This window comes from Phalangium opilio, unplaced genomic scaffold (genome assembly GCF_054372755.1).
Source record: "Phalangium opilio isolate 3A_F unplaced genomic scaffold, DU_Popi_V2 ptg000105l_1, whole genome shotgun sequence".
Classification (NCBI taxonomy): domain Eukaryota; kingdom Metazoa; phylum Arthropoda; class Arachnida; order Opiliones; family Phalangiidae; genus Phalangium; species Phalangium opilio.
Window position 1 is genome coordinate 1685155 of NW_028324207.1, and position 27337 is coordinate 1712491.

General features: G+C 37.2%; 1 protein-coding gene across 1 annotated transcript; it reads left to right on the forward strand.

Moving 5' to 3' along the window:
• Window positions 1-35: 35 nt before the first annotated feature.
• LOC149625172 (aquaporin-9-like) lies at window positions 36-27228 on the forward strand. The gene is made up of 9 exons (XM_089851944.1): window positions 36-149; window positions 717-772; window positions 17210-17380; window positions 22453-22579; window positions 22648-22785; window positions 22852-22973; window positions 23761-23978; window positions 24983-25167; window positions 25795-27228. Exons 2-9 carry the CDS (start codon window positions 725-727, stop codon window positions 25812-25814), a joined length of 1029 nt encoding a protein of 342 aa, XP_089708070.1. The 5' UTR covers window positions 36-149; window positions 717-724; the 3' UTR covers window positions 25815-27228.
• The last annotated feature ends 109 nt before the right edge of the window (window positions 27229-27337 follow it).

A 27337-nucleotide genomic window follows, 5' to 3' on the forward strand; every position in this document is an offset into this window, starting at 1 on the left:
CGCGCGTGCTGCACACAGTTTACAATCTCTCTCGCTAGACGGCTTCTTTCCCGCCGGAAGCGCAAGCCCGCCAAAATTGATCCAAGAATCACGCGCGCGATTAAAAAATTGGCGGGATTATCAGGAATTTACATGCGGAAACGATACAGGTAAAGGAATATTTTGGTTATAAGAAATATGAAAATTTACGTTGCGTATATGCACATCAATAAGGAGAAGGTATTTCTAGTTGCTCTTTAGACATAGGTTTATCGATATTATTGATATATCTAGTTCAGTGAACTGTTCTGACTCAACTATTCGAGTTAACCATACGAATACGAGAAGTTTTCGAGTTAAAATTGTATCTTCTTGAAAGCGGCTTCATATTCTCGCTATTGTTCTAGTTGATTTAACAAGTTCTCAGGTTCGGATAAGTTACTTTGTCATGCTGAACTATGTTAAATAACGAGACAATTAACGTCAATTGCGTTTTTCTGTTAAAAAAAGTGCACTTTGGAAACGACGAAAGTAGTGTCAGCTTAAATCTTTGAAACGTCTCGTTATTTAACACAGTAAAACTTAATAGACCAAAAAAAAATAATAATTTTCAATAGACTTATCTTAATGACGCGCGTTTAGAACAATCTTGTTTAACATATCTTGATTAATTTGATAACAATTCTTTTATTGTTTTTGTCAATGCAATGCAATACTGAACAATCAAACAATGGCAGCGGTGAAGATGGCAGAAGCTGTGAATTACGTTCTCATGCCGGACGACGATGAGTCGGTAAGACTTCAAATATTTTGTTATACAGGGTGTTTCTAATAAGTTTGCCACAAGGAAGATGTTCTTTGGGTCGCTGTTTTCGAGTTATGATTTGATGGGTTGTTTTACGGATAACTCCTTATTTAAATTAGAAATCATTGTCCAGTTCAGTTTCTTAATTAAATTTAAGGGGTCATCCGTAAAATACTCTTGATAATCTTAACTTGAAAACAGTGACCCGGACAGCATATTCCATAGAGGTTACATTTTCAACTCAAAGTTGCCCAAAGAACATCCCCCGTAATTTATGTCAGACTTATCAGAAACACCCTGTATATAGATTTCTTTTAAATAGGGCTCATACTTTAGGCAAGATTAGGTTAGCTTAGCTATCGACGATGAAAATTAAGAAATTATAGGTAGGTGCTCGGGAAATTGGGGAAGTAAATGAAATAAATGTATAGACCATTTCGGAAATTACATACTGAGAAACTAACACACGGGGGCGAGGCCGCCATAGACAAATCTGTTTATTACAAACAGAGAAATTAACACACAGGGGCGAGGTCGCCATTGGGGTATCCTCCCTCTTGCCAAGAAGTTCCGCCAGAGGCAGCGCGAGTTGGTTAGCTTCCCGCGTGTAGTGAACTCGGGCTCCGTCTGGCGTGGCTTCTTGGCGCGAAGGAGAATACCCCAATGGTGGCCTCACCCCTGTGCATTGGTTTCTCTGTATATAATTTCCAAAATGGTATATTCCCCTAAGATTACTGCATAATTTATGCTAATTTCATCGCAAAACAAAATCCCTTTTAAGCTTGTCCTGTTTATCAAAACAAAGTCCATGGTTAATCTGAGGCATTCTCAGAATCATAAGTCATCAACCTTTTCTTTAAGAGCACCCCATCACCATGACACAAAATTTTCCACCATTAACCGTTAAGTTCGTTAAACACCTAAAATATCCCACTTGTGAATTTCCGAAACTGTAACGGAAAAATACCGAGAACAGCAGCTCTTGAGGGGTTAGTTAGACTATATGGAGGACCACTCTCATTTCTGACACTCTTTCTTTAGCAAGCAACCGAAACTAACGGATAACAATGCACAACTGAGAGTTGGTGAGAGAGTTGTTTGTTTATTTTTTTAATAATGTATTGGTAAATATTCGGTTGCCTTAGTACCTGAAAACCCTGGGAAAAGTCAGGGATTTTATTATATATGGGTGCCAATTGTCCAGGAAAATTAGTACCTGGAAACAGTCAAGGATTTTATTATAAATGGGTGCCAATTGTCCAGGAAAAATATGGGAATTTTAAAAGTCAGAGAATTTCAAATTGGTTTGGTTATTTTCTTTTCTATAGTATTACTAGCATGAACTAATATATTTCTAAGTTCATGACCGGTACTGGTAATTTTTAGCAACTAATTCTTACTTTTCCAAAATTATAAAAGTGCAGGGCTCCCACCAGGTCCTTAAAAGTCCCTATTTTCTACAAGGTCCTTAATCTACCTTACAATCGGTATATGGTCCTTAAATGGCCCTATTTTCCAAAAACCGCAGATAAAAACCATTTATTCAGTAGTTAGTCAAGGGGAGATATCTAGAATGACTCTTTTCGTAAAGAAATAACGAAAAAGTGTCAATATAAACAAAAATATCTGTAAGAAAGTCCGAGATAACTCGCTACTTTGTTGAAAATCGGATGAAACAAGGCGACCCAAGGGCTCGTAATAGTAGCCACATCGTACGAGTGAATAGCCCCTCTATACCTACCCTAATGAGTGGATAACCCCTCTATACCTTACCTAACCTACTGTGATTGTTCAATCCTTTACTCCTCAATTCGAACTAGGAAACGATAAAAATGTACTGCGCACACACGACAATTTAAACGAACGTCAACAACAACAAAAAATTGTTAATTATAATAAGAAATTACTAAATAATTGTTAAAAGAAGTTAAAAAAATATTCCGCAATATCTTAGCACCAAAAAAATAAACGTCTCTTCGTTTTGAAGCTTTTACAAGAATGAAAGGAAAGGAATGCTGCCCCAAGCTAGTACCTTCTTTTAAAACTCTTCTCGATTTATGGAGAAACGACGTAACTTCTAGTAATAAACACCACCTTTCCAAATATAACGTCGGTATATAGTTCCTTTTGCTTTTTAAAAATCCCCCTCGATTTCTTTGAATTTTGAAATCGGGGGGTGAGATGAAAAGCGTGAAACCCTTATTGTTGACGGGTGACAGGAATTTTAAAGGGAGTATTAAACCTTCCATTTAAATTAAGCCAATACTAAATTCCTCTCTCTCTCTCTCTCTAGCTTTAAATATATGGAGCAAACGTAAACCACATTTCACAAAGCTTAACCTTACCTGTACAATTAAATGTATGCTTGCACTTACTATTATAATCCCCATCCTTTTAAAATACACGAACGAAAAATATCACCTCACCACAATTCTCTCACATTCACTCTCCCTTCAATGTCGAACGAAACGTTTTATACTGCCAAAGCAATAAAATAACCATTTCTTCGGTTAGCTCTGACTAACTATTTCTTTGGGTAACTCTGACCACATTCCAAATCGCGAAAAACTACTACGACCACCACGACCACCACCACCACCACTCCCACAGGCTCGCGGGACAAACTAATAGCCTCATCGTATATATACGATGTGGCTAAAAAAAGAGTGATAAAATGTTCTAAACTTCACTTAATACTTAAAAATGTGTCAGTTAAAGACTTTTTTATATATTAAAGATATCATTTTTCGGTCCCTATTTTACCTTATTTTTATCGCGGAAAAGTCTAGGCCTGTGCGAGTACTCGAATGAAGGCGAGACTCGAAAATCAAAATTTTAGGACTTGAAAATTATTTCGAGTCCTTAAAAATCTTCACTATTGGACTCGAGGAGGACTCGAACCGAGACTTGACGCCTTATCAAGTCCAAAAATATTTACTGTGTGACCCGGAATTTTAAGTAGAGCGCCGCATCTAGTGGGGTTTAATCGATTTAAAGTTTAGAATAGACAAAAATTTGACTTCAGCTAAAGGAGTTAAGCAAACCAGAACCAAAATTTAAAATTATTGTTACTGCGCGTCATTTTCGTCGTGAGATTTATACTTTGTGAGTAAAATTTATCCTTATTAAAAATTAATTTATTATAATTCTTGTATTATTAATTATGTAAAATTAAACTAAGTAAATTAAATTAAAGTTAGTATTAATAGAATTAGTTTAATAGGACTCGAGTGGGACTTTATATAATTTATCAGAACTCGACACTAGACTTGAAACCTCGTTCTTAAGCTGACTTAAGGACTCGATACCAATTAAAAGACTCGACTCGAGATTCTATGAGAGCTTTTTTAAGGACTCGAGACTCGACTCGAACCCTAAAAAACTGGACTCGCACAGGCCTAGAAAAGTCCCCTTTCACTCCAATTTATATTTGAGATTTTAGTGGGATCCCTGAAAGTGGAAATTAAAATTGGACATTGAAAATTGATAACGTTTGAGGGTAATTAGGGAAAACCTGATAAAGTTAGTTAATATCAGAAGTAAGATGAGACTAGAAGTAAAGAGCACTAGCATTGGTAGTAGATCCTGGCACTAGTGAACAAATTTGAGGATTTTATGCCGCTTCTATCGCGCCTGCACTAGAGAGAAAAAAATTGGTCGAGTTCCAAAAACATTTCCTACCCCCTTCCCCTCAACCTAAAGCCACGGAACACGGACGCGGGTGCTTTAATCTAGTTCGGCCGTCTACCGCCACGAGCGTCTCACGTTTTGGAGGGAAATCTCGGAAACCGCTGCCAGAGGGCCAACCGTTGGTGTGTTATCAAGAATATTCACTTTCGCCAAGTGAAGAATTTGGTTAGCTCAGTACTTCTAGTCTCATCTTACTTCTGTTAATATTCGTGACAACCCTGTAATATATCAGCGTGAATCTACTGCAGATTCGTGATATCCATCTAATACAGGTAGAAATAGGTTGATATTACTTAAGACACGCGATAAAGCATGTGACTCGATAATTTCAAATACATATTGATAGTGGATAAGGTTGAAATTAAAACAAGCGCCAAGTCAGATAAAAAGTACAAGCTGCGCTACTGATACGACCCCCATTTTGCGTAATACGCATTAACGACTTTACCTTGTAACTCTTCGTTGAAGTAAAGTACTGACCGTTTAGATAAACGAAAAATAATGGTTGGTTTTAAGCAACTTTAAGATAAAAATCATTCATTCAGAATTCTAGATATCACGCCTATATACTATCGTCTGCATGCGTCAATGAATTTTTTGTTCAGACCATGAAATACTTATTTCACCCTTTTATCAGCTAAAACTTATTCAGGCATCTTATAAATATTCCCAGGAATGCATGCAGATAATTGGAATCATGGTGTAGACATTTTCTCAACGTATCTAGTCGGATTTTGTTAGAAGAGCTAGACTAATCATTATACATGATGAATTTTATCTCGCGAATAATCTATCTCGAATTCTCTATGCGGTTGAACCATGGATTAACTAACGCTAGGGATTGTTCGTTCCCCCTAAAAGATAAAGTATACATGTTCCAAACGCCCTCTAGCCGCAGCTACTATCCCTAACAGGAAGTTATAAGAAGATCACGTGTCCTATGACGTCAAAATCAAAACCCAGCCTAAATTGGGCGCCGCCATCTTTAAAATCCGCAAAAACTATTTATTTTGACTAGAGATGGCGCTACATCTACATCCGTTTTGGTCCAACAAATTTGGGGGAATGAAGAGGGGAATTAAGGAATAATTCGGAACACGTAGCTGGCGATACCAATACATGGGAAACACGATTAGTGAACAATCCCTAGCGTTAGTTAATCCATGGTTGAACCTTGCTCTTTGCTACCAACCAATTAAATCACAGTTAGAAAGAACGTCAGAATTACGACGCATGACGGATAAAACTCAAGCCCGGCCCACAAAACCCGCATAGAAGTAACATGGGATTTATGGGGGGCACAATTATCCCTAGTAGTTTTATATATTCCCGATGCAATATCAAATAGGAAGTTAACGATTAGCGTCAACGGAACGACCATTCTTCTAAATTTAATTGCAGTGAACTCGCTGTTTTCTTTAGGCTCCTACGACAAACCCATTCTTATGGAGAGCGTGATTGGGTTACGCTGATACTAATAACAATATGAATTTATAAAGTAGATACCCTCTTTAAATATATAGTTGTTTACTTGTTTTCGACTTTGGAGGCGAGAAAAGACCTTAAAGATAATTTTTTTGGCATAAATAGTAGATAAACTAGTTAATTTAGCCTAGATTTTTGTATGGAGAATGTACACAATACGAAGTAAACAATTATCGTGGAATGCGAGCCGAATTTAATAACACATTTCAATATCATCACCATACTGTGCAAAAGATGATAATCAAGTCCTCTAAATATTTTAATTCTTCATCACTGAAGGACATTTTTAGTTTACACTTCTACGTAATTCTATATTTTTAATAACAATCTCAACCTTGAGTCTTGATAAACTAGTAATTTATAAAACTGTAAAGATAAGGTGAAATGAGCATCTACTCTTACCAGATATTGATGAGTGTATCCGGGGATTGAATCGATAGAATTATACGCTTTTCATTCTGCCTTTAAGCAAGAAGCGATAATACCCTTATATATGTAGAGAACCGTGGGAGATCTTTTTTTTCGCAGTTGCTAATATTATTATTTATTATTTTGTAAATATCGTAGGTTTATTAACGTAAGAAAATTGGGGAACGAATATACTGGGTGTTCCAAAAAGGGTAATTATATAGGATCGAAGTACAGTGGGTTTCATCAGGAATAGATTTAATTTTAGAAGTAGGAATGGAGAACAGAGTAATGTCGGCGCGCCTCAAAGTCCCAGACCGCTTCCCCGGGACGGAGGGGTATGAAAGAAGAGGGGGGTGATAGCGACAGGGGTAAAAAGGAATTACGTATTTTTCGCCGTCCCCGTCAGCGACGACATCAAAACGTAGTTTAAGTGAGCCAATAAGATTGTTCAAACTTTTCGTTACGTGTTGGAGGGAGGGGCTCTATACTGGGCTATAAGTCGGACTGAAGTAAATACTAACCGTTCTCCATTCCTACTTCTAAAATTAAATCTATCCCTGGTTTTATGGACTTTTTGAGTCGAAAATGTAACTTTTATAACATTTTGAAACAAGGGCCACCGTTTATGAGTTATAATTAGATTGTTTAACCGATGACCCCTTAAAATAGGGACACGGCAGTAAGGGATAGACCTCTACTTCAAAACTTCAGACCTCCGCTTAGCCAATCATATTTACTCCCCCAATAGCCTTCTACTTCATATAATCCTCCACCATGTCGATGTAGATATTGGAGGGGCCGTCTGAACCCCCGCCCCTTTTGCTGTTTCCTTATTAAATAAGAAATTTATTGAAAGATAATGCTAATTTAATTAAGGGCTGGTCTTCCCTAAAACACTCTAAATCATAACTTGTTTAGGGGATGCATCCCCTGTGGGGGCAAAATCTGTCATAGAAGTATAGAACATTTTCGACTCAAAATTGATTGATTGTCCATAGAACAGTCCCATTCAAACTGTACTTCAGTCCTATAATTACCCTTTCCTTTATAATCACCCTGTATATTTGAGAGTGTTATGAATTATGTTAGAGTTCTTAGAAGGTCGCAATTTATATATATACTGTTGATTATCTTATATCGAATAAATATATTCCAATAATAAACATCTAAGATCCAACTGTTCGATCTAAATTTATGAATATTCAATTACAAGAAAATAAATAATTCAAAACATTTATAGCTAACATCTCAAGCGGTGTCAGAAGGACGATAGTTTTGCCTTAGAAAAGTTATGAATTCCAGCTCGGTTAAGTTTAATCTTAGAGAAGAAGGGGTAATTAACTAATTGCGGGAGGGGGGGCGGTCTCATCACGCGTGGTTAGGTTAGGAGGAAAGAGAAAGGAAAGGATGGGCAGAAACTGCATCTCCCGTCTTGGGGAGATGATGCGGCGTCTCAGTGTCATTAAGGAAAGAGCTCTGCAACATTTTCAAGATCGCATTGAACGGGTGAGTTCAATACAGCTCTTCTCTTTCTGGCCCGAGGGGGTGTAGCAGCTCGCCAGTGGTTATCTTTTTTTTTCGTATTCTTTAAATTTTGTTATTTATCACGTCCCTTTTGGTTAATGATTATATTAGTTTCGTTTCTATCTGAAATCATACTCAATCCGGGCTGCAAACAGGAAAGGTTTGAAATTTTTCATAAATTTTTACTGGTAATGGCCAGTATAACGATATCGAAGTTTCACTGGAACCGATACCGATTTTGACCGATTATTTAAACTCGGCGAGATAACTAATTATTTAATTAAATGAAACCGATATCGACCGACTTTTACTATTTATTAATGAATTTTTACCGATTATCAATTAACCCATAATTATTAACGGATATTTCCTCATTATTATCTAATCGGAAAATTAACCTCTATTCGATAAATAGGTAAATTAATCTCAAACCAATTAATCAGTAAATTATTCTCGAACCAATTAATCGGTAAATCAAGCTCGAAACAATTAATCGGTAAAAATCGGTAAATCAAGCTCTAACCGATTAATCGGTAAAAATCGGTAAATCATGCTCGAACCGATTAATCGGTAAATCAAGCTCTAACCGATTAATCGGTAAAAATCGGTAAATCATGCTCGAACCGATTAATCGGTAAATCAAGCTCTAACCGATTAATCGGTAAAAATCGGTAAATCATGCTCGAACCGATTAATCGGTAAAAATCGGTAAATCAAGCTCTAACCAATTAATCGGTAAAATCGGTAAATCATGCTCGAGCCGATTAATCGGTATAAATCGGTAAATCAAGCTCGAACCGATTAATCGGTAAAAATCGGTAAATCAAGCTCGAACCGATTAATCGGTAAAATTCGGTAAATAAAGCTCGAACCGATTAATCGGTAAAAATCGGTAGATCAAGCTCGAACCGATTAATCGGTATAAATCGGTAAATTAAAATCAACTGATTTATAGGCTAAAATGCCATAAAATGTCACCGATACCGATATGATATCATTAAAATTGGCTCTATGAGGTAAATGCATGCGAAGCCATATGAGTAACCTTGATGAATAATCTGTCAGCACGCCTCTTTGAACTGAAGTTGTTGTTGAACGTAATAGAATTTCCCCGCGCGGTATAGTACTTGTACATAACAACACACGTGTTATACGCTAAAATTGTTGTGTCTAACGAGAACGAAGCGTTTCATCCCAGTTTACTCCAAATCTAGCAACGATACCACCTATCCAATGCCACTGAGGAATCAATGCTAAAATTGAATTCCCGAAGACTCTAATAGAGTCTTTAATAGTAATTAGCTATTCTACGTTGGTTATTGTAAATATAGGTACTGAAAAAAATCATTATAAGATGGAGTACTCAGTACGTAATCGCGTTATGTATTTCAGAATGACAAAGGTAATTATACTTTGCTCGCTTGTTTTTGTGGTCGGAATTATCAAATGTAAATAGAAAAGACAGATAGTAAGGCACGTGGAGGTTATAATAGATTCACCTGGGGCTGTTAAGTGTGAAATTTTCGATGACTGGTACCAGGAATACATAGAGCTAATTGGAATAATTGTGTAGCCATTTTGTCAACTTGTCTGGGCGGATTTTGTGGAAAGAGCTAAACTAACCATTATGTATGACGAATAATCTATATCGCTGTGTAAAGGAACTCGAGTGGCTACCAACCAATTAAAGGCCGACTTCCAGCAAAAAAGGTTCTAGCAAACTGAAAACCGAGCATCGAGACTAACAATAAAGCGACCGTGCCGATTTTCGAAGCCCCGCTGGGTCAAAAGTTGGAAGGGTTCTCGCTAACTGAAAGCCGTGCAATGTGGTTCTAGCGAACTGAAGATGAACAATAGAAATCCTTTTAAATTTATTTCCTCCCGAATTTTTTCTTTCCCTTGAAGGAAATTCTCTATTGTGTATCTTCAGTTCGCTAGAACCTTATTGCACGGCTTTCAGTTAGCTAGAACCCTTCCATCTTTTAACCCAGCAGGGATTCGAAAATCGGCACGGTCGCTCCATTGTTAGTCTCGATGCTCGCTTTTCAGTTCGCTAGAACTCTTTTCGATGGAAGTCGGCCTTTAAATCGCCATTATGAGGTGTGACGGATAGTTCTCAAGCCCGGCCCACAAAGCCCACGCATAAATTAACCTGGGAATTGTGGAACAATGATTCCTTTTATCTGTGTGTTTTCCTGCTAGTATTAGAAAATCCATAGGTGAGGCATTATATTTCTTTGATTCAGAGAAGTAAATCGCATCCTACTTTCTATTATTTTCTATTTACATTTGATAGAACGAATACGCTATTTTTTTCACGGACTCTCGGAGCTCGCGCAGTCTGTATCATTTCAAACGAAAACATGTTAATGTAGGTGTTGTTATTTGATATTGTTTTTTATTTTTTCAAGAGATGCATCGTCTCCCGTATCGAGATTGAAACTGGCACCATATTCTTATAAAACGTATAATAGCAGATCAAGTGTCGATCGTTATTTGATTCTTCAAAGTTTAAGATTACTTGAAATTTTAATGGAAGTATGAAAAATGTGATCGCTTTTGTAATATTTGAAGCAACGGAAACTATACGGTACATGCATAAATGGCAATGTACTTTTTTTTCTCATCGCGTGATTAAGGTTAATTCGTGCTCTAGAAAATCAAACGCCATCAAGTTTGGTTACTCGGTAAGCTTTTTGCGATATTCGCGAGTATACGCCCCTTTGTTAAAAGCGAAGTGCGTGTGGCCTACGCTGAATTTGCTCGGTAACCAAAAAATAGACCATTTTCGAAAGTCGTGCATAGGACCACATTGTTCTCTTGAGACGGAATATTCGGTATGTAGCCACCAAAGACGTTAGATATGGCTTGATACAAAAGAATTTTAGTGCAGGACTGGTAACGTTGAAGCCCCTTGCGTCCACATACTGTCCTATCAATGACGGGCCGGTCAGTGTGTTCCGCACGTGTTCTCGTCTAGCAGACTGCTGAGTGCCGACGCACTGGCACCAGTCTGGGAAATAGCACACTTCCTTTGGTCCAAAACCAGGTTATTAATCGCTTGGACCAGTTTTTAAATTCTAGAAGTGGGGTTACTGGTCTTTGGGACCAGTTTATTAATTTCAAATCTAAAAGAAAACAAAGGGGGGCAAGTTCATGGACCAGTTTATTATTTTGGACACTAGGGGGGTAACTGGACCCAAAGACTAGTTCAAAAGTATTCTTATTTCCCAGACTGGTTCCGTCTTCTCTTCACTCACCCTATCTGAAGCAGACGATACTGCACCCCTCCCCAATGAAAAGGATCTATTACTGATTGTTAGTCCTATTTAGAAATATAAATCCGTGTTTCGTATTAAACCATGGTTATTTTAACCTTTAAAAACGAATTTATTTGTTTTGTAGAACTTTCATTTTGAAAGTGGGTCAACCGTTTACTCGCTATAACTGGGTGGCCATTTTATAATTATTGCAAAACTATTTAGTGTTTTAGGATCCCTTATAAATAATTAAATTTTCTGTAATGTTAATTCACTTAGGAAATAGACTACAGATTATCAACAATGAGATTCATTGTATTTTAAACATGGATGATCGGTGGGTGTCATAAGCACGCAACATGTGTGATCCTTAACCACAGTCAACATCACGCAAAATTTTCGGTACCCATAATTCATATCCCTTGTTTTCTACCCCAAGGCCTGAAGACGTAAAGTCTGGAACCGGTCAATACAAGCATTAACAATGTTTTCCCAGACTAGTGAACTCTCCTCAGCAAAATAACAATTTTTTTCTAAAACTTGAGTTAAGCACGAGATTGCGCGAGCTAAATTTCGAATTAAAGAACACATGCACTCTGTGAAAATGTAAACGTATTACAAAGTCCAGTACGTTTTACCATATGTTGCATAACTAGTGAAATACTTATGCAACATATGGTAAAACGTAATGCTAGAGTCTAGAGACTTACTGAGAGCAGGGATATATTTAATTTTAGAAGTAGGAATGGAGAACGGTTAGTATTTACTTCAGTCCAACTCATAGCTCAGTATAGAGCCCCTCCCTCCAACACGTAATGAAAAGTTTAAATTATCTTATTGGCTCACTTCAACTACGTTTTGATGACGTTGCTGACGGGGACGGTGAAAAATACGTAATTCCTTTTTACATCTGTCGTTATGACCCGCCTCTTCTTTCATACCCCCCGTCCCGTGGAAGAGGGTCCGGGACCTTGACGCGCGCCCACATTACTCGGTTCTCCATTCCTACTCCTAAAATTAAATCTACCCCTGCTGAGAGCTAGTTCGAGAACGACAAGCGAGAATTGCAGTCCATCTTCCTATTTAGTCTGTACTAAGGCTTTGACAGCGCGTCACCAGGCGTTGCTTTACCCTGAATCCCTGACCTACTTCAGTCACTTCATGACAAGCTCCCAGTTACAAACTTATGGGACATTACTTATGAACTTATTGTTTTGCAAACGTGGCGTGGCCACTCCTGGCTATAGACATATGTGAGAAAGAGATCAAGATTTGGAGCTGGGTTGGGTGTAGGTCGCAAACGCCATATCTGGTAATACGCTAAAATAAGGACATTCATTCGTCTTGTGACTCTTGTCAGTGCTTAGCTCACTTTCAACAAAGTTATTTCTATTTGTCTTTGTCAATAAGGGAGAGAACACAGACGTGGTTCCTCCCACGTCCCACAAAATGGCGTATTAGAAGCACAAACAGGTGACTTTGAAGCCTATTATAACGTCTTTGCCTACACATATTGTCCTATCAATGTTCCATCTTAACCCTACATTAACTAGACGACACTGCACGCGACCCCCTGTTTGAAAAGGCTCTATTGAACGTAAATTTTTACGATTGCATGTGTGACTTTCTTTTAGCTCGTACAGTCATGGTGTACATTATAGTCGACGTGTCACGAGAGACGCTAATCAATAGGAACTCGCTAAAAGCATTACCATATTTCCGACAAACAACTCTTTCCTAGAGTTCCTGCATTCGGGTTGACATTATAGTTGGGATATAACGCGTGTCCGGTCTGACCGTTGCTATTTCTGTTACGTAAGCGCGCCAACGCGAGTTTAAGTGGTGCATATGGCGAAGGACGTTACTTACATACCCAGCCATACTACCGCGATATAAATTTAACTGCTGCCGTGAATTGACTACAATATAAACTAATTAACGTATTTACGACTTATCTAATGTCCAAAGAAAACTTTAAGAAAATGCCACAATATTTTTACGATCCTGATTTTGCTCAAAATATGAACTTTTATTCGGGTCAACGACGCAGGTCCGATGTACTCCTTCAAATGCCTTATCAGGGTTATCCATACGCACACGTAAATATCTTTCTTATACCGTATGGTGTTTCACACATGCCGAATTGAGGTTAAACGCGAACCACGTACGTAACTTTGCGGGAGTCAATAAAATTGGGCGGAACGGTAGTTTGTGGCTAATAATTTAATGCACTTATGCTGAGGAAATTACACTTTTCTTTACCAATGATGTTTCTACTGCAATTTGTTGTTCATTATTTACCAATTATCGTACATGGATAATAGATATCCTCAATTGGGGATGGAAAAAGTGGGAGAGGGCTTACAATACATAGGCTAAATAAAATATGTAATATTGGAACGGATGTAATATCAGTAAGGAAATTAACAATTAGCGTTCACTAGTATATCAATGGAACGGTCATTCGAAATTCATATAATTTCCGCGAACTCGCTGTTGAAACGTTTTAAATGGAGAAAACATAAGGAGTGGAGCCTATAGTTTCGTTTGTATTTGCCCCGGGTCCTCTCATTTCTCTTTACCTCATTGCCTGTCCAAAAATCAAAGTGTGTCAGCAGTAGTACATAGATTCCCCTGTTTGCAATCTTTAAGAGGCCATAGATCCCATACTAATATCTGATTGAAGGTAATGGGAAGGGCTTAAAACTTAATCTAACCGTCCGTTCTTCCTTCCTCGCGTTTCATTGGCTATTCGCAAATATATGGCAACCGTTGACCCTAGGTCTAATCGTTCACACTATGCAAAGAAACCTTGCTTACATTCGTATTCGGGGCCTTATAGGTCACGGGAGTTGTGCCACAAGTCGCTAGCTACGTCAATGTCACGTGGTTTCAAAGTTCATGCTGCTATATGCATGACGTTAACGTCAAGGGTGATGGGTTCTACAACTCGTCCCCTTTAGTTCAAGCGGAAAGGCCCGAAAATGGCCTGTTAAAGATTCCGAGTAGAACAAATCAATGTATTCCTGTTTGAAGCCATATCTTAATTTGTTGTCCGGATGTACCGTCTAATATTAACAAGGTGCTCAGCACACCAGACTCTATTTTACTTTTGAAACCAGGGTGTCTTACGATACATCTATAAATTACTGATATATTAAATATATGTCTATTTTTGTAGTTGATGAAATATACAAAATTTTACTCTTTTGTGTTTCAAGCCAAAAATAACTCGTAAAAATAAATTTTGTTGTTCTCGTTTATTATTCCTCCCCGATTAACCGTCCACAAGAATTCCGTGACTCCACCTTCGATCGTGACTCACATTTATTACGCATTAACACGATACTCCCTAAAAATGAAAGTTAATTAATTTTATCCTGGGAAGTATAAAACTCTAAGGCTTTCTATGGTAAACATTTCTTGGGTCTTGCGGTGATCGCAAGTAACCTAAGCTTATAAGGTATATTCCATAAGTATGAGACTTTCTATATACTTCGTAATGCTAGAGACTTACTTAGAGCCCGTTCGACAAGCGGGAATTGACTACACTCGGTTTTGCCGTCCATCTTCCTTTTTAGTTTGTACTATAAGCCTTTGAAAGTGCCTCACCACGCGTCGCTTTACAAGAATCTGAACAGTTAGTCTTATACTTCGCGGAATAGTAGTCATTAACTTCTGGTATGAAGAGGAGGGATTATAATTTAAGGTAATATGTAAATGCCTATAATTTCTTGACCATCGTCCAGGAAAGTGTAGTAGCGTGTGAGTGAACTTCTCCCGCTACTATAATGTAATAAACATCTGGCGTAGTAAAATTGTAACTTGATATTCCACGAGACCTCGCCCACAAATTTACCGGTGGACGTTTTACGTCACCGCGGAGTAGGGTTTTAAATTTGATATTTTCTCCTCGTGGGTTCGTTAGCGAGGGTTTGCCACTTGACCCTCGCGGAATCCTGACGTTAAAAGACACTTTGTTAATTTGACCAGTGAATCCGCTACCTCGTTAACGCCCATACCTTTAGTAAGGCCAGCCTCGTGAGGATGATGGTCATTCGGCAACGTTTTCGGGTTGACCTTAGCCGATATTTCGCGTCCGTTTTTTGGCGAACATTATTATGTATTACTCGGATTATCCGTATCAAAAACCCGTGATTTTACGAGATTCTTACATGGAGATACGGACAATAACTGTAATGGTACGTTTTGAATATACTGTATTTATTTTATATAATGTAATTAGTAAAGAGGGTGTTTATGAAAGGTGTGTCAGAAATTAAGGGGGATGTTCTTTGGCCGATTTCGAGTCGATAATGTAACGTCTATGGTATTTTATAGTAAGGGACACAGTTTTCAAGTTATGATTGGAGTCTTTTACGTATGATCCCTTAAGGTGTCCCTTGTGGGGGCAAAATCGGTCATAGAAGTTACATTTTCGTCTCAAAATTGATTGCTCATAGAACAAATTACCCTTTTTTGAAACACGCTGCGTATTATTTAGTTAGATAAATGTAGATTCAAGAAGTGATATCTAGTTTTATTAGGGAGAAGTTATAAGATGCCTAAGTATTCGCGCGCCATAGTCCCAGTCCCCCTTTCAAAATACAAGGGGGGGCGTAAAAGGAGGCCGGGCTATTTCGCCTCTCCTCAGTCGGAAAATACGTAATTTTCGTCATTCGCGCTGCGCTGACGTGAGTTTTCAAGAACCAATGAGATGCTGCTTGTAATTTAGAGGCGGGGATTAACTCCGGACCTGCGTTTGGACTGGAGATATAGCTAGAAATGTGGCGAATTTATACCTTCTCCCTAATAAAATAGATATCACTTCATGGTAGATTAAAAAGGCACTATTAAAACCGAAGGATATCTTCGTTTTGGTAGGAATTTTTCCAACCGTGTAATTAAATGAAAATGGACAATTGTATCAAAAACAAAGATTTTCCTCGTACGCTATAAACCTTTAACAAAGAAAATAATCATAATTCAAGCTAAGCATCCGTGACTGTAAGAATAGTCGCGACCCTGAATTTTATTTGGTTTTTTAAACGTTCCGATACAGAAATCTGAAATCGATACCTACAAATATTAGTATACGAAGGGCGCCTGTTCGATTTCGAATTAATCGATAATTCAATAAACCCACGATATCGTTACGTTTGCGTAAGTACGCCCCAAGTACCACCACTATCAGCTTCGCTATAGTTACAGAATAGTTATGTAAATTTTTTCATCTCATCAGCGTTCCTTCAACAATAGATAAGAACGCCTTCCAATCAGGTTACTAGAACCAGGAATACATACAAGTAATAGGAATCATTGTGTAGTCATTTTATCAACGTATCCAGACGGACTTTGTGGGAAGGGCTAGCTAGACTAATCATTATGTATGACGAGTTTTACCTAGCGCGGTACCAACCAATGAAATCGCGGTTAGAAAGACGTCAGAATTATGAAGAGTGGTGAAAGTACTCAAGCCCGGCCCATAAAGCTCGCGTAGAAATTAACTTGAGGACCGAAAATAACCTTTTAAATATTCCAAGTGTAAGAAATCTACGTATGTATAAGGAAAATAGAACCGATTAATCTAATATAACACCACTTATAAGTTTTCGTTTATCGCTAAATTCTAAACGAGATGTAGGCATAGTAATGTCTGGCGTATTATACCTTATTGACACGATGAATTTTCCAAGAAAGAGTTGTACAATTCTTCTTCAAGGACACCGTTAATACGACAGCGTCTTTCTTATCTTTTATTTAACGATATTTGTCCAACTGTTCTAACCTTACGCGAATTTTGGTTTTTTCTTTTTTCTGATTTCAAATTACAGACCTCAGCGTATGAGATAAAGTATTTGGGATATAAAACGCGAGGATAAAGACTGAAATTCTTTATTGTGTTTTGTAACAACAGGTGAATAAACTTAAGGTTAGGTTATGGTGTTTTGTAGAACCAGGGAATATTTAGTTAACGTAAGTTTAGGTTTTATTCGTGATTCGTTTAAATTTTGTTCCGATGATTTAATTGTTCTTCATTTCATTTTATATGTAGCCTAGAAGACCTAGTGTATTTCGAAGGCACAAAACCGTCGGCCCACCGGTTTCCGAATCTGTTATGTCCGTAGAGGCCGAAGAGCGTCGTGGTTTTTTCGATCAATTTCGATCTAACAGTACAACATTTCGAGAAATTTTAGCCGAGTTTCTTGGTACATTTGTTTTAACGGTAAGTTGATTTTTCGATCAAGGTATAATGACAAAAAAAATCCGCCTCGTTTTTAAAGGGATAAGCGTTTAATTTCGGCTACCATAAATTAAGGTTTTGATAGTTATAAATAACTTGAAAATATAGTGTATGAAAGCAAGGAGTGATATCAAGTTTATTAGGGAGAAGGTATAAGATGCCTAAGTATTCGCGCGCCATAGTCCCAGTCCCCCTTTCAAAATACAAGGGGGGACGTAAAAGTAGGCCGGGCTATTTCGCCTCTCCTCAGTCGGAAAATACGTAATTTTCGTCATTCGCGTCGCGCTGACGTGAGTTTTCAAGAACCAATGAGATGCTGGTTGTAATTTAGAGGCGGTGGGGATTAACTCCGGACCTACGTTTGGACTGGAGATAAAGCTATAGAAAGGTGGCGAATTTATACCTTCTTCCCAAAAAACTAGATATCACTTCTTGATGAAAGGCTTTCGTTTATATACAGAGTATTGAAAAAAACTTAATTATAGGACCGAAGTAGAATGAGATGGTCATAGAAGTTACATTGGCTACTCAAAATTGATCGCCTATTGAACCGCACCTTTTTTGGAATAAAATTTAAAATATGAACCCATCCAAATAGGTTTATATGGTACTATCCCTTTAAAAATAGATGTTATAACTTTAGTATTATTGTTGAAGCATTTGGTTCTTTCATTTGTTGCATATCGCGTGTCGAATTTCATTTTCACTTCAATTTTGAAGCCCAATCGATATATTCAAAGTTTCTCGTAAACAAACTAGTTAAGGTCTACTGCTCCAGCTTAAATCCTGCATTTTTAATGTACATTTATTTATAGTAGCATTTTATTAAATGTAAAATCAATGGAATGACTCGTGTCATTATCAAGGCGTGGCTTCTGCCCTTTCTCGCCAATGAAGATGACCAATTAGTGTTTTATATCTAAATTATAATTGTTTGAAGCAAACCTCATTTATTATTAGATTAGATTCTGCTAAAAAAATATAGTAATTTAGTAACGGTCTCTAAATTAACAGTGAAGGCAAGATTGGTCTTAGTATCAAAGACAAATAGAGCCAGAAGGGGATAATAGAAGAAAGATGACACTCTATATATCCAATAATTACTTTAGTTATGTAACATGATTCTTCCCCGGCTCACCTGTTTTAGTTTGCTGTACCACTCATCAAACTTGAGATGGGTATCGCACCGTGCTAGAGTGAATTATATAACTGCTTGGTACCAAATCCTCAGCAATCAACCCAAAAACCTTGTTTGTCTTGACGTGGGACAAAATCCCACAAGCGCATGCGCCTTGGCAAATAGTTAAACACTAATAGAGTAATGATGTGGGAACTATTTATCGCATATGTGATTCGGTTTAGTAACCTTGAACACTCCAAATGTAAAATGATGTTGGGAAGAATCATGTTACAATTACCCCGCTTTGTGGTACACTTCTCTCGAAGAGAAGTAATATATACTTCTGATAGTAGTAAAAGATTTGCGCACTTTCTGTAACTTCCATTGGTAATATTATCAGGATTTATAATTAACATTAAGCGTCTAAAAAATTAACTGCTTGTGTATGTTTTTCGGTGTTTTTCTTTCTTATCGAAAATGAAGGTTAATATGTCTCGTAATTCTTTATTTTTTCTCTACTTACTTCCTTAATATTATCTTGGCCTCAAATTACCAGGGATTATTCTGGTTTAACTCAGTCACATATTCATTTATTACAATTTGTGATAAATTCAAGGAAATTTGTCATAAAGCCCTGAAATTCCGCTAATTTTCGAAAGCATAATTAGATATGGTTAATTAGACTCTAACTAAACATACCACAACGGAAATAGGTTTTTTTTTTATAAAAGAATTCCAAATTGTCTACCATATATATTTGATGGAGGCCAGAATTTGTGTTTTCAGTTCGGTCTAAGAATTTATATACATCATATACTTTATTCTATTGTATCCTATTGTTTCAATTAAATGGCTCTTAAAGGACGGTTTTTGTGGATTAATGTAAGGTGTTAATGTAGTTACATTATAAAATATACCCTTTTCAAAAGTTTGACCACGGCAAAATAATAGTCTATTGTTTGACCACCTTCTTTTCTCAAGACGGAACATTGATGTGTATGTGGATGGACAACAAAGACGTAAATTAAGACATGGCTTCAAATAATACGGACCATCCAAATTTGGTGGTGGACTGGTAACTTTGAAGCCCTATCTAATGTCTTTGCGTCCACATACGGTCCTTTAAATGTTCCATCTTAACCCTATGTCAAGGAGACGAAAATAGTGTATATTTTTATGTCCAGGACTCGAGAACTGACCCCAAACCAGTTCATTCTAGTTTTTTATTTTTTCATTCTGTGTTAAGCCTTTGGGAAGAGAACTCTGAAAAGTTGTGAGAAAACATCAGGTTTTATGATGAATCGCGTATTGCTACACGCTACATCATTAACTTAAGTCAAACTGTACATATAAGTACATTAACTTACAATAACATTATTGATTAGAATAGAGTCCTCATTATATGTTTTCAAGAAGCAATGATTGACATATGAAAAGAGTATACGATTTCGAGTTTCGTATTTCATGTTGTTTTGAAACAAAGGTTCATACTGAGCCACGTGGTTATATTGATTAGTGTTCTTCACAATATATACAGGGTGTTTCTGATAAGTCTGGCATAAATTTAGGGGAATGTTCCTTGGGCGATTTTGAGAAGAAAATTTAGTTTCTATCTCCACTTTGATTGCCCTAAGGGCCACTGTTTTCGAGTTATGATTTGAGTGGTTTAGGGATGACCCCTTAACTTAATTAGAAATCATTGTCTAAATCAGTTTCATAATTAAATTTAAGGGGTCATCCGTAAAATACTATGGACAATCTTAACTTGAAAACAGTGGTCCAAACAGAAAAATGGAAATAGAAGTTCCATTTTCTACTCAAAATCGTTTACCCAAAGAACATCCCCCTTAATTTATGCCAGACTTATCATAAACACCCTGTATATTCCATATTTTCATAATTATGCCGGCTTTTAGTACAAGTCACGCATTAAGGGCAAGTACCATAAAGTAAACGAAGTAGATCACGCGATATGCAAAGTATTAAGTTGTTTACGATTCACTGGGCCATGCATTACCTACCGCGGGTTGGTAGAAAAAACGTAACTATGGATCAATACGCCTACTGTTTAAAAGATGTAATAACATTTGTTTGAAAACACAATGAATTTTAACAAACGTTTTGAGAAAAACCCAATTTAAAATATCCCTTATTGTGATGTTAATATTCAAAATTGTTAGACCTATTGTCTAGTTTGTTTGCTATTCTTTGAAAGTATGTTTAAGAAACCGTGGTCAAAACGTTAAGAACTATAACGAAAATAATTTATTCCTTTTGATGAAAAGTTTCTAATTGTATTTTGTATGAACAAACAGGAAATCATTTATTTAAAGTTAAAAAGATATTTCAAGTAATTTAATATACGATATTTATCTTTTTAATTTTAATGCTAATTCCCAATTAACGAAAATAATATATTCGTTTTAATGAAAAGTTTCTAATTATATTTTGTATCAACAAACAGGAAATCATTTTGTTAAAGTTAAAAAGATTTTTCAAGTAATTTAATATACGATATTTCATTTATTTAATTTTAATATTAATTCCCAAGGGCATATTATCGTTTCCTCGTGAAAAAAGACCTTTATCTTTTTCGTAGTATATAGATATTCAATATCAAACGACAACTTAATTAGGCTGATGATTTTATTTCGAAACAGCTTTTAAACACCCATTGATTAATAAGGTTATCGATTCCTTATCTTAATCGAACTCGAGAAAGACTTTAGATATCGTTTTAAGGGGGTATTATACGCTTTTTGAAACCGCGTTGAATTCTAGTGTCATCAAATTCACGAGTTAAAAGAGGGGACCGGCTTATCTAACTCGGGGAGACTCTACCAGGGGTTAAATGTGAAATTTTCAGGTTTTCATTCATTTAGTTTTCCCTAATTACTTTTCAGGCAAACAAAAGCTAGTTGTCAATCAATGTTCATAGTAAGGACTATACAGATATGCGAGCATCCAAGATGGCGGCCATGACATGGTTTGACTTTTGGTTTGAGTTTGGGGATGATGTCATGGCCGCCATCTTGAATATCTGTATAGTCCTTACTACCAATGTTACTACTAATGTTAACAGAGATATTTCTTAGTAAGATTATAGCGTTATAATCAACGCCAACTCTAATTTGAAAAACATTTATTTTGGAACACTTAATTTGGAACTTTGATTGCAATTTGAGTAAACCCAAGAATTTTGCCAGACTAAAATCACATTCCCTGATTTGGTTCAAATTCCCAGATCTTCCCTTAATTTGTCCAAATTCCCTAATTGTGTACAAATTCGGAGATTTTGTTCAAATTCCCTGACCTTTTTTGTCCCATTTTTAAAATTTCTGACTACTACGTGTTGTCCCAGCAAGACTGCTATATAGAGAAGTCATTTCGGTACCCAGAAAATAGACAAGACATGTGACCTCTCATTTAACAATAACAGGGATAGATTTTAATTATAGAAGTAGGAATGGAGAACGGTTAGTATTTACTTCAGTCCGACTCATAGCCCAGTATAGAGCCCCTCCCTCCAACACGTAACAAAAAGTTTAAATTATCTTATTGGATCACTTAAACTACGTTTTGATGACGTTGCTAACGGGGACGGCGAAAAATACGTAATTCCTTTTTACCTCTGTCGCTATGACCCGCCTCTTCTTTCATACCCCTCCGTCCCGTGGAAGGGGGTCCGGGACTTTGACGTGCGCTCAGATTACTCTGTTTTCCATTCCTACTTCTAAAATTAAATCCATCCCTGACAATAACAATAATAAAGCTCCACTATATACAGTCTCCCTGCCTAATTGAAATTAAACCCTTGTCAAGACTTGTTGCTATTTTACGGTCCCCAAGATAATCAATAAATTAATTAACCACGTCTTTAAAAGTGCCGATAAAACCGATACTTATGATAAATTTGTTTTAATTTTTTTTGTAGTTGTGTGGTAACGCCATTGGAGCTGTGGTAGCTTTTAAAGGCGTTACGGACATATCGTTAATAGTCGGTCCACTAGGATGGGGGTTCGCTGTCGGTTTCGCCATTTACATAGCCGGTGGACCAGCTGGTATGTCCTTATCTTGTTTTTGAAGTTACCACCAAAACAATCTGAATAACTTGAAATATCCAATCTAGGTGCTCATTTGAATCCAGCGGTCACTGTTGCATTAGCATCCATAGGTAAATTCAAATGGTCCAAAATCATACATTACATGTTGGCTCAATACCTGGGAGCGTTCCTCTCAGCCGCGGTGCTTTTTGGAGTTTACAAAGGTGAGTTGTAATGCGCGCGAAGTGGACTGTATATCATATTAACAATTATGTTTAAAACATATCTAGATTCATTCGACAAATTCGACGGAGGAGCCAAAATAACCGGAACAAGTGATAATGCCACGGCTGGATTTTTCTCGTGTTTCCCTCAGGATCATGTCGGGACAATGGCGTGCCTCGGTGACCAGGTAAATTATAATTTCAAATTAAGAAAAACACTGCACAATCAAACTAACTATGCACTAAATCGCACTTCGGGGGATTTTGCTGTTCCCTAGTGGAAATTATATACACTGGGCAGGACCGATGTACAATGGGTTCTATGATCGATTTTGAGTAAAAATTGTTCTATGACATTTTACCCTAAGGGTCAGCGTTTACAAGTTATGAACATTGGAGTGTTTTACGTATGACCCCTTAAATTGAAGTAGGAAACTGAAATCATTAGGGGTCATCCGTAAAGTACTCAAATGATCATAACTTGTTTTAGAGGCGTGTCCCATATCGGGCAAAATCGGTCATTGAAGTTACATTCTGGACTAAAAATTGATTGCCCATAGAGTCATTTCACTGTACCAGGGATAGATTCAATTTTAGAAGTAGGAATGGAGAACCGAGTAATGTGGGCGCGCGTCAGGGTCCCGGACCCCCTTCCACGGGATGGAGGGGTAAGAAAGAAGAGGCGGGGTCATAGCGACAGAGGTAAAAAGGAATTACGTATTTTTCGCCGTCCCCGCCAGCAACGTCATCAAAACGTAGTTTAAGTGAGCCAATAAGATAATTTAAACTTTTCGTTACGTGTTGGAGGGAGGGGCTCTATACTGGGTGGTCTATGAGTCGGACTGAAGTAAATACTAACCGTTCTCCATTCCTACTTCTAAAATTAAATCTATCCCTGACTGTACTTAGGTCTTATTACCCTATTTATAATACCCCGTTTAACTTAATTAATTAAACTTAAATTATTTTATTTAGGTTTTAGGAACGGCACTTCTTCTGATCGCCGTCCTGGCTGTCTCTGACGACAAAAACATGAAGGTCGTGAGTGGCCAACAACCGTTAGCCATTGGTTTCTCATTAACTTGCATCATCATGGCTTTCGGACACAATTGCGGTGCACCGCTCAACCCCGCCCGGGACTTAGGACCTCGTTGTTTTACCGCTATCGCCGGATGGGGGAGTCAAGTCTTTAGGTAAGTGCTCGGCGTTAAATTAACCTTAAATTCGCGCGTAGTAAGCGACTGCAGTAATGTTTTAAGTGAAAGGCTTTATTTTCCGGGCGTGACCGGATGTTCAGGGTTAGAAACGGAAATTTGAATTTTTATTTTTGTACCTATACTGTTAAGGTTAATTGTAACACTGAAAGGTTTGTCAGTAAGATGTCAGTTATGTCAAGAAACTTCGGCGATAGTTTAATGGATTACGTTTATTTAAGCTTTAGCAATATTAGCTTGATTATGCAAATGTAATACACTTTTTGAATGAAGTTGATGAACCTATTTGCGTAATTGTCATTCACAAATAAAGGGTGTTCCAAATTATAGTGAGATGGTTCTATTGGCAATACATTTTGAGTCGAAAATGTTACTTCTATAACATTTTGCTATAAGAGACACCTCTAAACAAGTTATGATTAGACAGTTTTAAAGATGACCCCTTAGTTTAATCAGGGATAGATTTAATTTGAGAAGTAGGAATGGAGAACAGAGTAATGTGAGCGCGCGTCAAAGTCCCTGGAGGGAGGGACTCTATACTGGGCTATGAGTCGGACTGAAGTAAATACCATGAATCTATATAACTATGAATATACAGCTGCGTTACGCTGTCTAACTTCTCGATAAGGTTTTGGCGGGGCTTAGCGAAAGGAGACATCATTCACGTGGTGTTAGGAGCGGGAGAAGGGAGGGGGAGTCCGGGGTGTGTAAATTCGAAACGTCGCTTCCTCTTGTCTTGTGATTGGCTATTAGAGCTACGCAAAACGCGTTAAAGCTAGGAGGGTAACACCCAAACCAAATCGACATGATAGAGCTGCATATTCATAGTTATATAGACTCATGGTAAATACTAACCGTTCTCCATTCCTACTCCTAAAATTATATCTATCCCTGGTTAAATTAGCACTGTCTTTCAAGTTCTTACTTAAATTTTAGTTGCCACTTCAATGATCATAATATGATTTGCAATTTTATAATTTCAGTTACCGCGACTATAACTGGTTTTGGGTGCCCATCGTCGGCCCTCACGTCGGTGCAATCTTAGGAGCTTGGATCTACAAGTTAATGGTGGAGATTCACTGGCCTTTGGAGCAACCACTTCGTGAGGAGATTAGATTGCCTCCTTGGAAACAAGAAACAATCACTACAATAGCCAGCGATGGACGGGGTAAAGACGAAATTGTTAAAATACATGGCAAATCCTCCGCATAAGGGAATGCCTTGTTGCTTTGTTTATTACCGTTGTATCCCGTTGTAAAAATTGAGTTCCATTTTTAACAACCCCTATTGTCTTCAAACACCTTCAAGTAGAACTGTAGTAGTAGTAGTTGTTGTAGTGAAAGGAAAAACAATTTAATGCAAATCTGTTTTTTTTGGTGAAGTTACGAAGTAACCAAAACAACAAACAAATATAAGAAAAAGTACAAACATAAGTATATAAGATATGTTCCATGATAAGTATGACACTTCCTATACTTCGTAATGGTAGAGACTTACTGAGAGCTAGCTCAAGAACGACAAGCGAGAATTGACTACACTCGGTGGCTAATTTTGCAGGACTTCCATCTTCCTATTTACTTTGTACTAAGCCCTTAACAGCGCCTCATCTGGCGTTGCTTTACGAGAATCTATGACGTTTCACCTACGTCACTTTATTAAAAGCTCTCAGTAACCAGTCACAAATTTATGGAACATATCTTATGAAATTGGTACAAACAATGCGGTTGCCTGTCCACACTTTCCGCATCTTTCTCTTAATCACATCTTTTCTATTTCTGTTTCTTCCTTTCTTTAGGTTCTAATAATCACTACTAAAGTCAGACTTAAAACCTCTTTCCTGTAAAAAAATCTTACGTATTGACGATAAAGGTCTATGGAAGACCACTTTTAACTCTGAAATATTGAAATTGAACTCTTGTATACAGTCAGTGAAAAAGAGAGAAAGGATTCATCTTTTGCGCAATTGTGCCAATTTAAAGAAATACCAGATTCAAGCTCACAATTTTTAAACGTTCAAAATTGAATAGACTACGACTGAAAAAAAAATTATTCTTGTTGAAAATTAATAACGTTTAAATCTCTTCTAAATTTTAATCTAAAAATGTTTACAATATATTCTAAAGTTTTTAAAGAAAAGTTAAAAATTATCATATCATAAATCAATTAGACCTAATTCAATATGGCATAAGTAATCAACCTGTATTGTACCGTATCGTAAGTCTATCATATTCTCCATAAGTATGGGCTTTGAAAGAATATTTGCTATGAGCCGATAAGCGTCTTCGTGAAGGCGTGTTCTCGTGGAAGGGCGCCTTCTGGTGGTGAAAATAGAAACCATGTGATCTTTATCACTTCCCAAAGGAAATCTCAGCAAAGAGGGTATAAAGAGGGGGAGTAGAAGGCTTGCCTGGAGTGTTCTCGCTTTGAAAGTTCTCCTCTAACCTTCTGGTGTGCGCGCGCATCTTTCTCTGCCCTCTTATTGGTTGAAATACGGTGAACCGGATATTAGGAGGAAAATATAACAAATAAATGAAAAGAAAAACGAGGGCTCCCACAATGCCTTGCCAAAGTTGCTAGGTTCAACTCCCCCTCACAGAAGGAAATGGCTGTATTTTGTTCCGGTTTGAAGTTAAAACTTTTAAAAGTAGATGGCGCTACAGTCTTAAACCCCTACGGAAGACCCATACTTATGTATTATAGGATTATACCTGTGCAATTCAAATCATATCATAACCACTGCCGTGGAAGTAAAGACATTCTTGAAGAAACAATTTTGTAAAATACGTTGTCCGGAAAGTTACCCGATTTTGAAATTTATCGGTTTGAAGAAAGGAATTTTAATTGTTAAAGTTAAGGGAAATTTGTTGGTTTAATGATATAATATCCCAAAAATAATGTAATTTATTAACTCTGACCTTATATTTTAATAATATCTACTGTAAATTACGAAGCAAGGATGATTTGACTTTGTACACAGGATGATTGATAAGTGAAAGCTGAGACTAAATCGCAGGAAAGGGCATCGTTAATCAACTGCGCTTGAACACCGGTGGTTCAATTGTCAAGCAGAAAAACCGTTGATATTAACCATCATGGGTACAAGGTCGTATCATGTCTCTATTGATAAATTTTCACGTTACTACTTGATCGTAACTTGTGATAATATGCAAAAAATAAATGTATTTGTTTATTAAAAAGAAAAGTGTATTTAAAATTTTTAAACCGAAAATCCATGATTTTTGTTTTTTAAATTTGACACAGAACCGGAAAGAAGTATTTTTTTAATAAGCCACCCTCCCTCTCCCTCTCCCTCCCCTTCTCCGCCTTTTTCATTTTTG

Coding starts and splice junctions, on each gene's coding strand:
- LOC149625172 (XM_089851944.1), top strand. CDS start 725: ATGGCAGAAGCTGTGAATTACGTTCTCATGCCGGACGACGATGAGTCG. Junction 773..17,209: donor TGCCGGACGACGATGAGTCG/GTAAGACTTCAA, acceptor TTTTATATGTAG/CCTAGAAGACCTAGTGTATT. Junction 22,580..22,647: donor CATAGCCGGTGGACCAGCTG/GTATGTCCTTAT, acceptor TATCCAATCTAG/GTGCTCATTTGAATCCAGCG.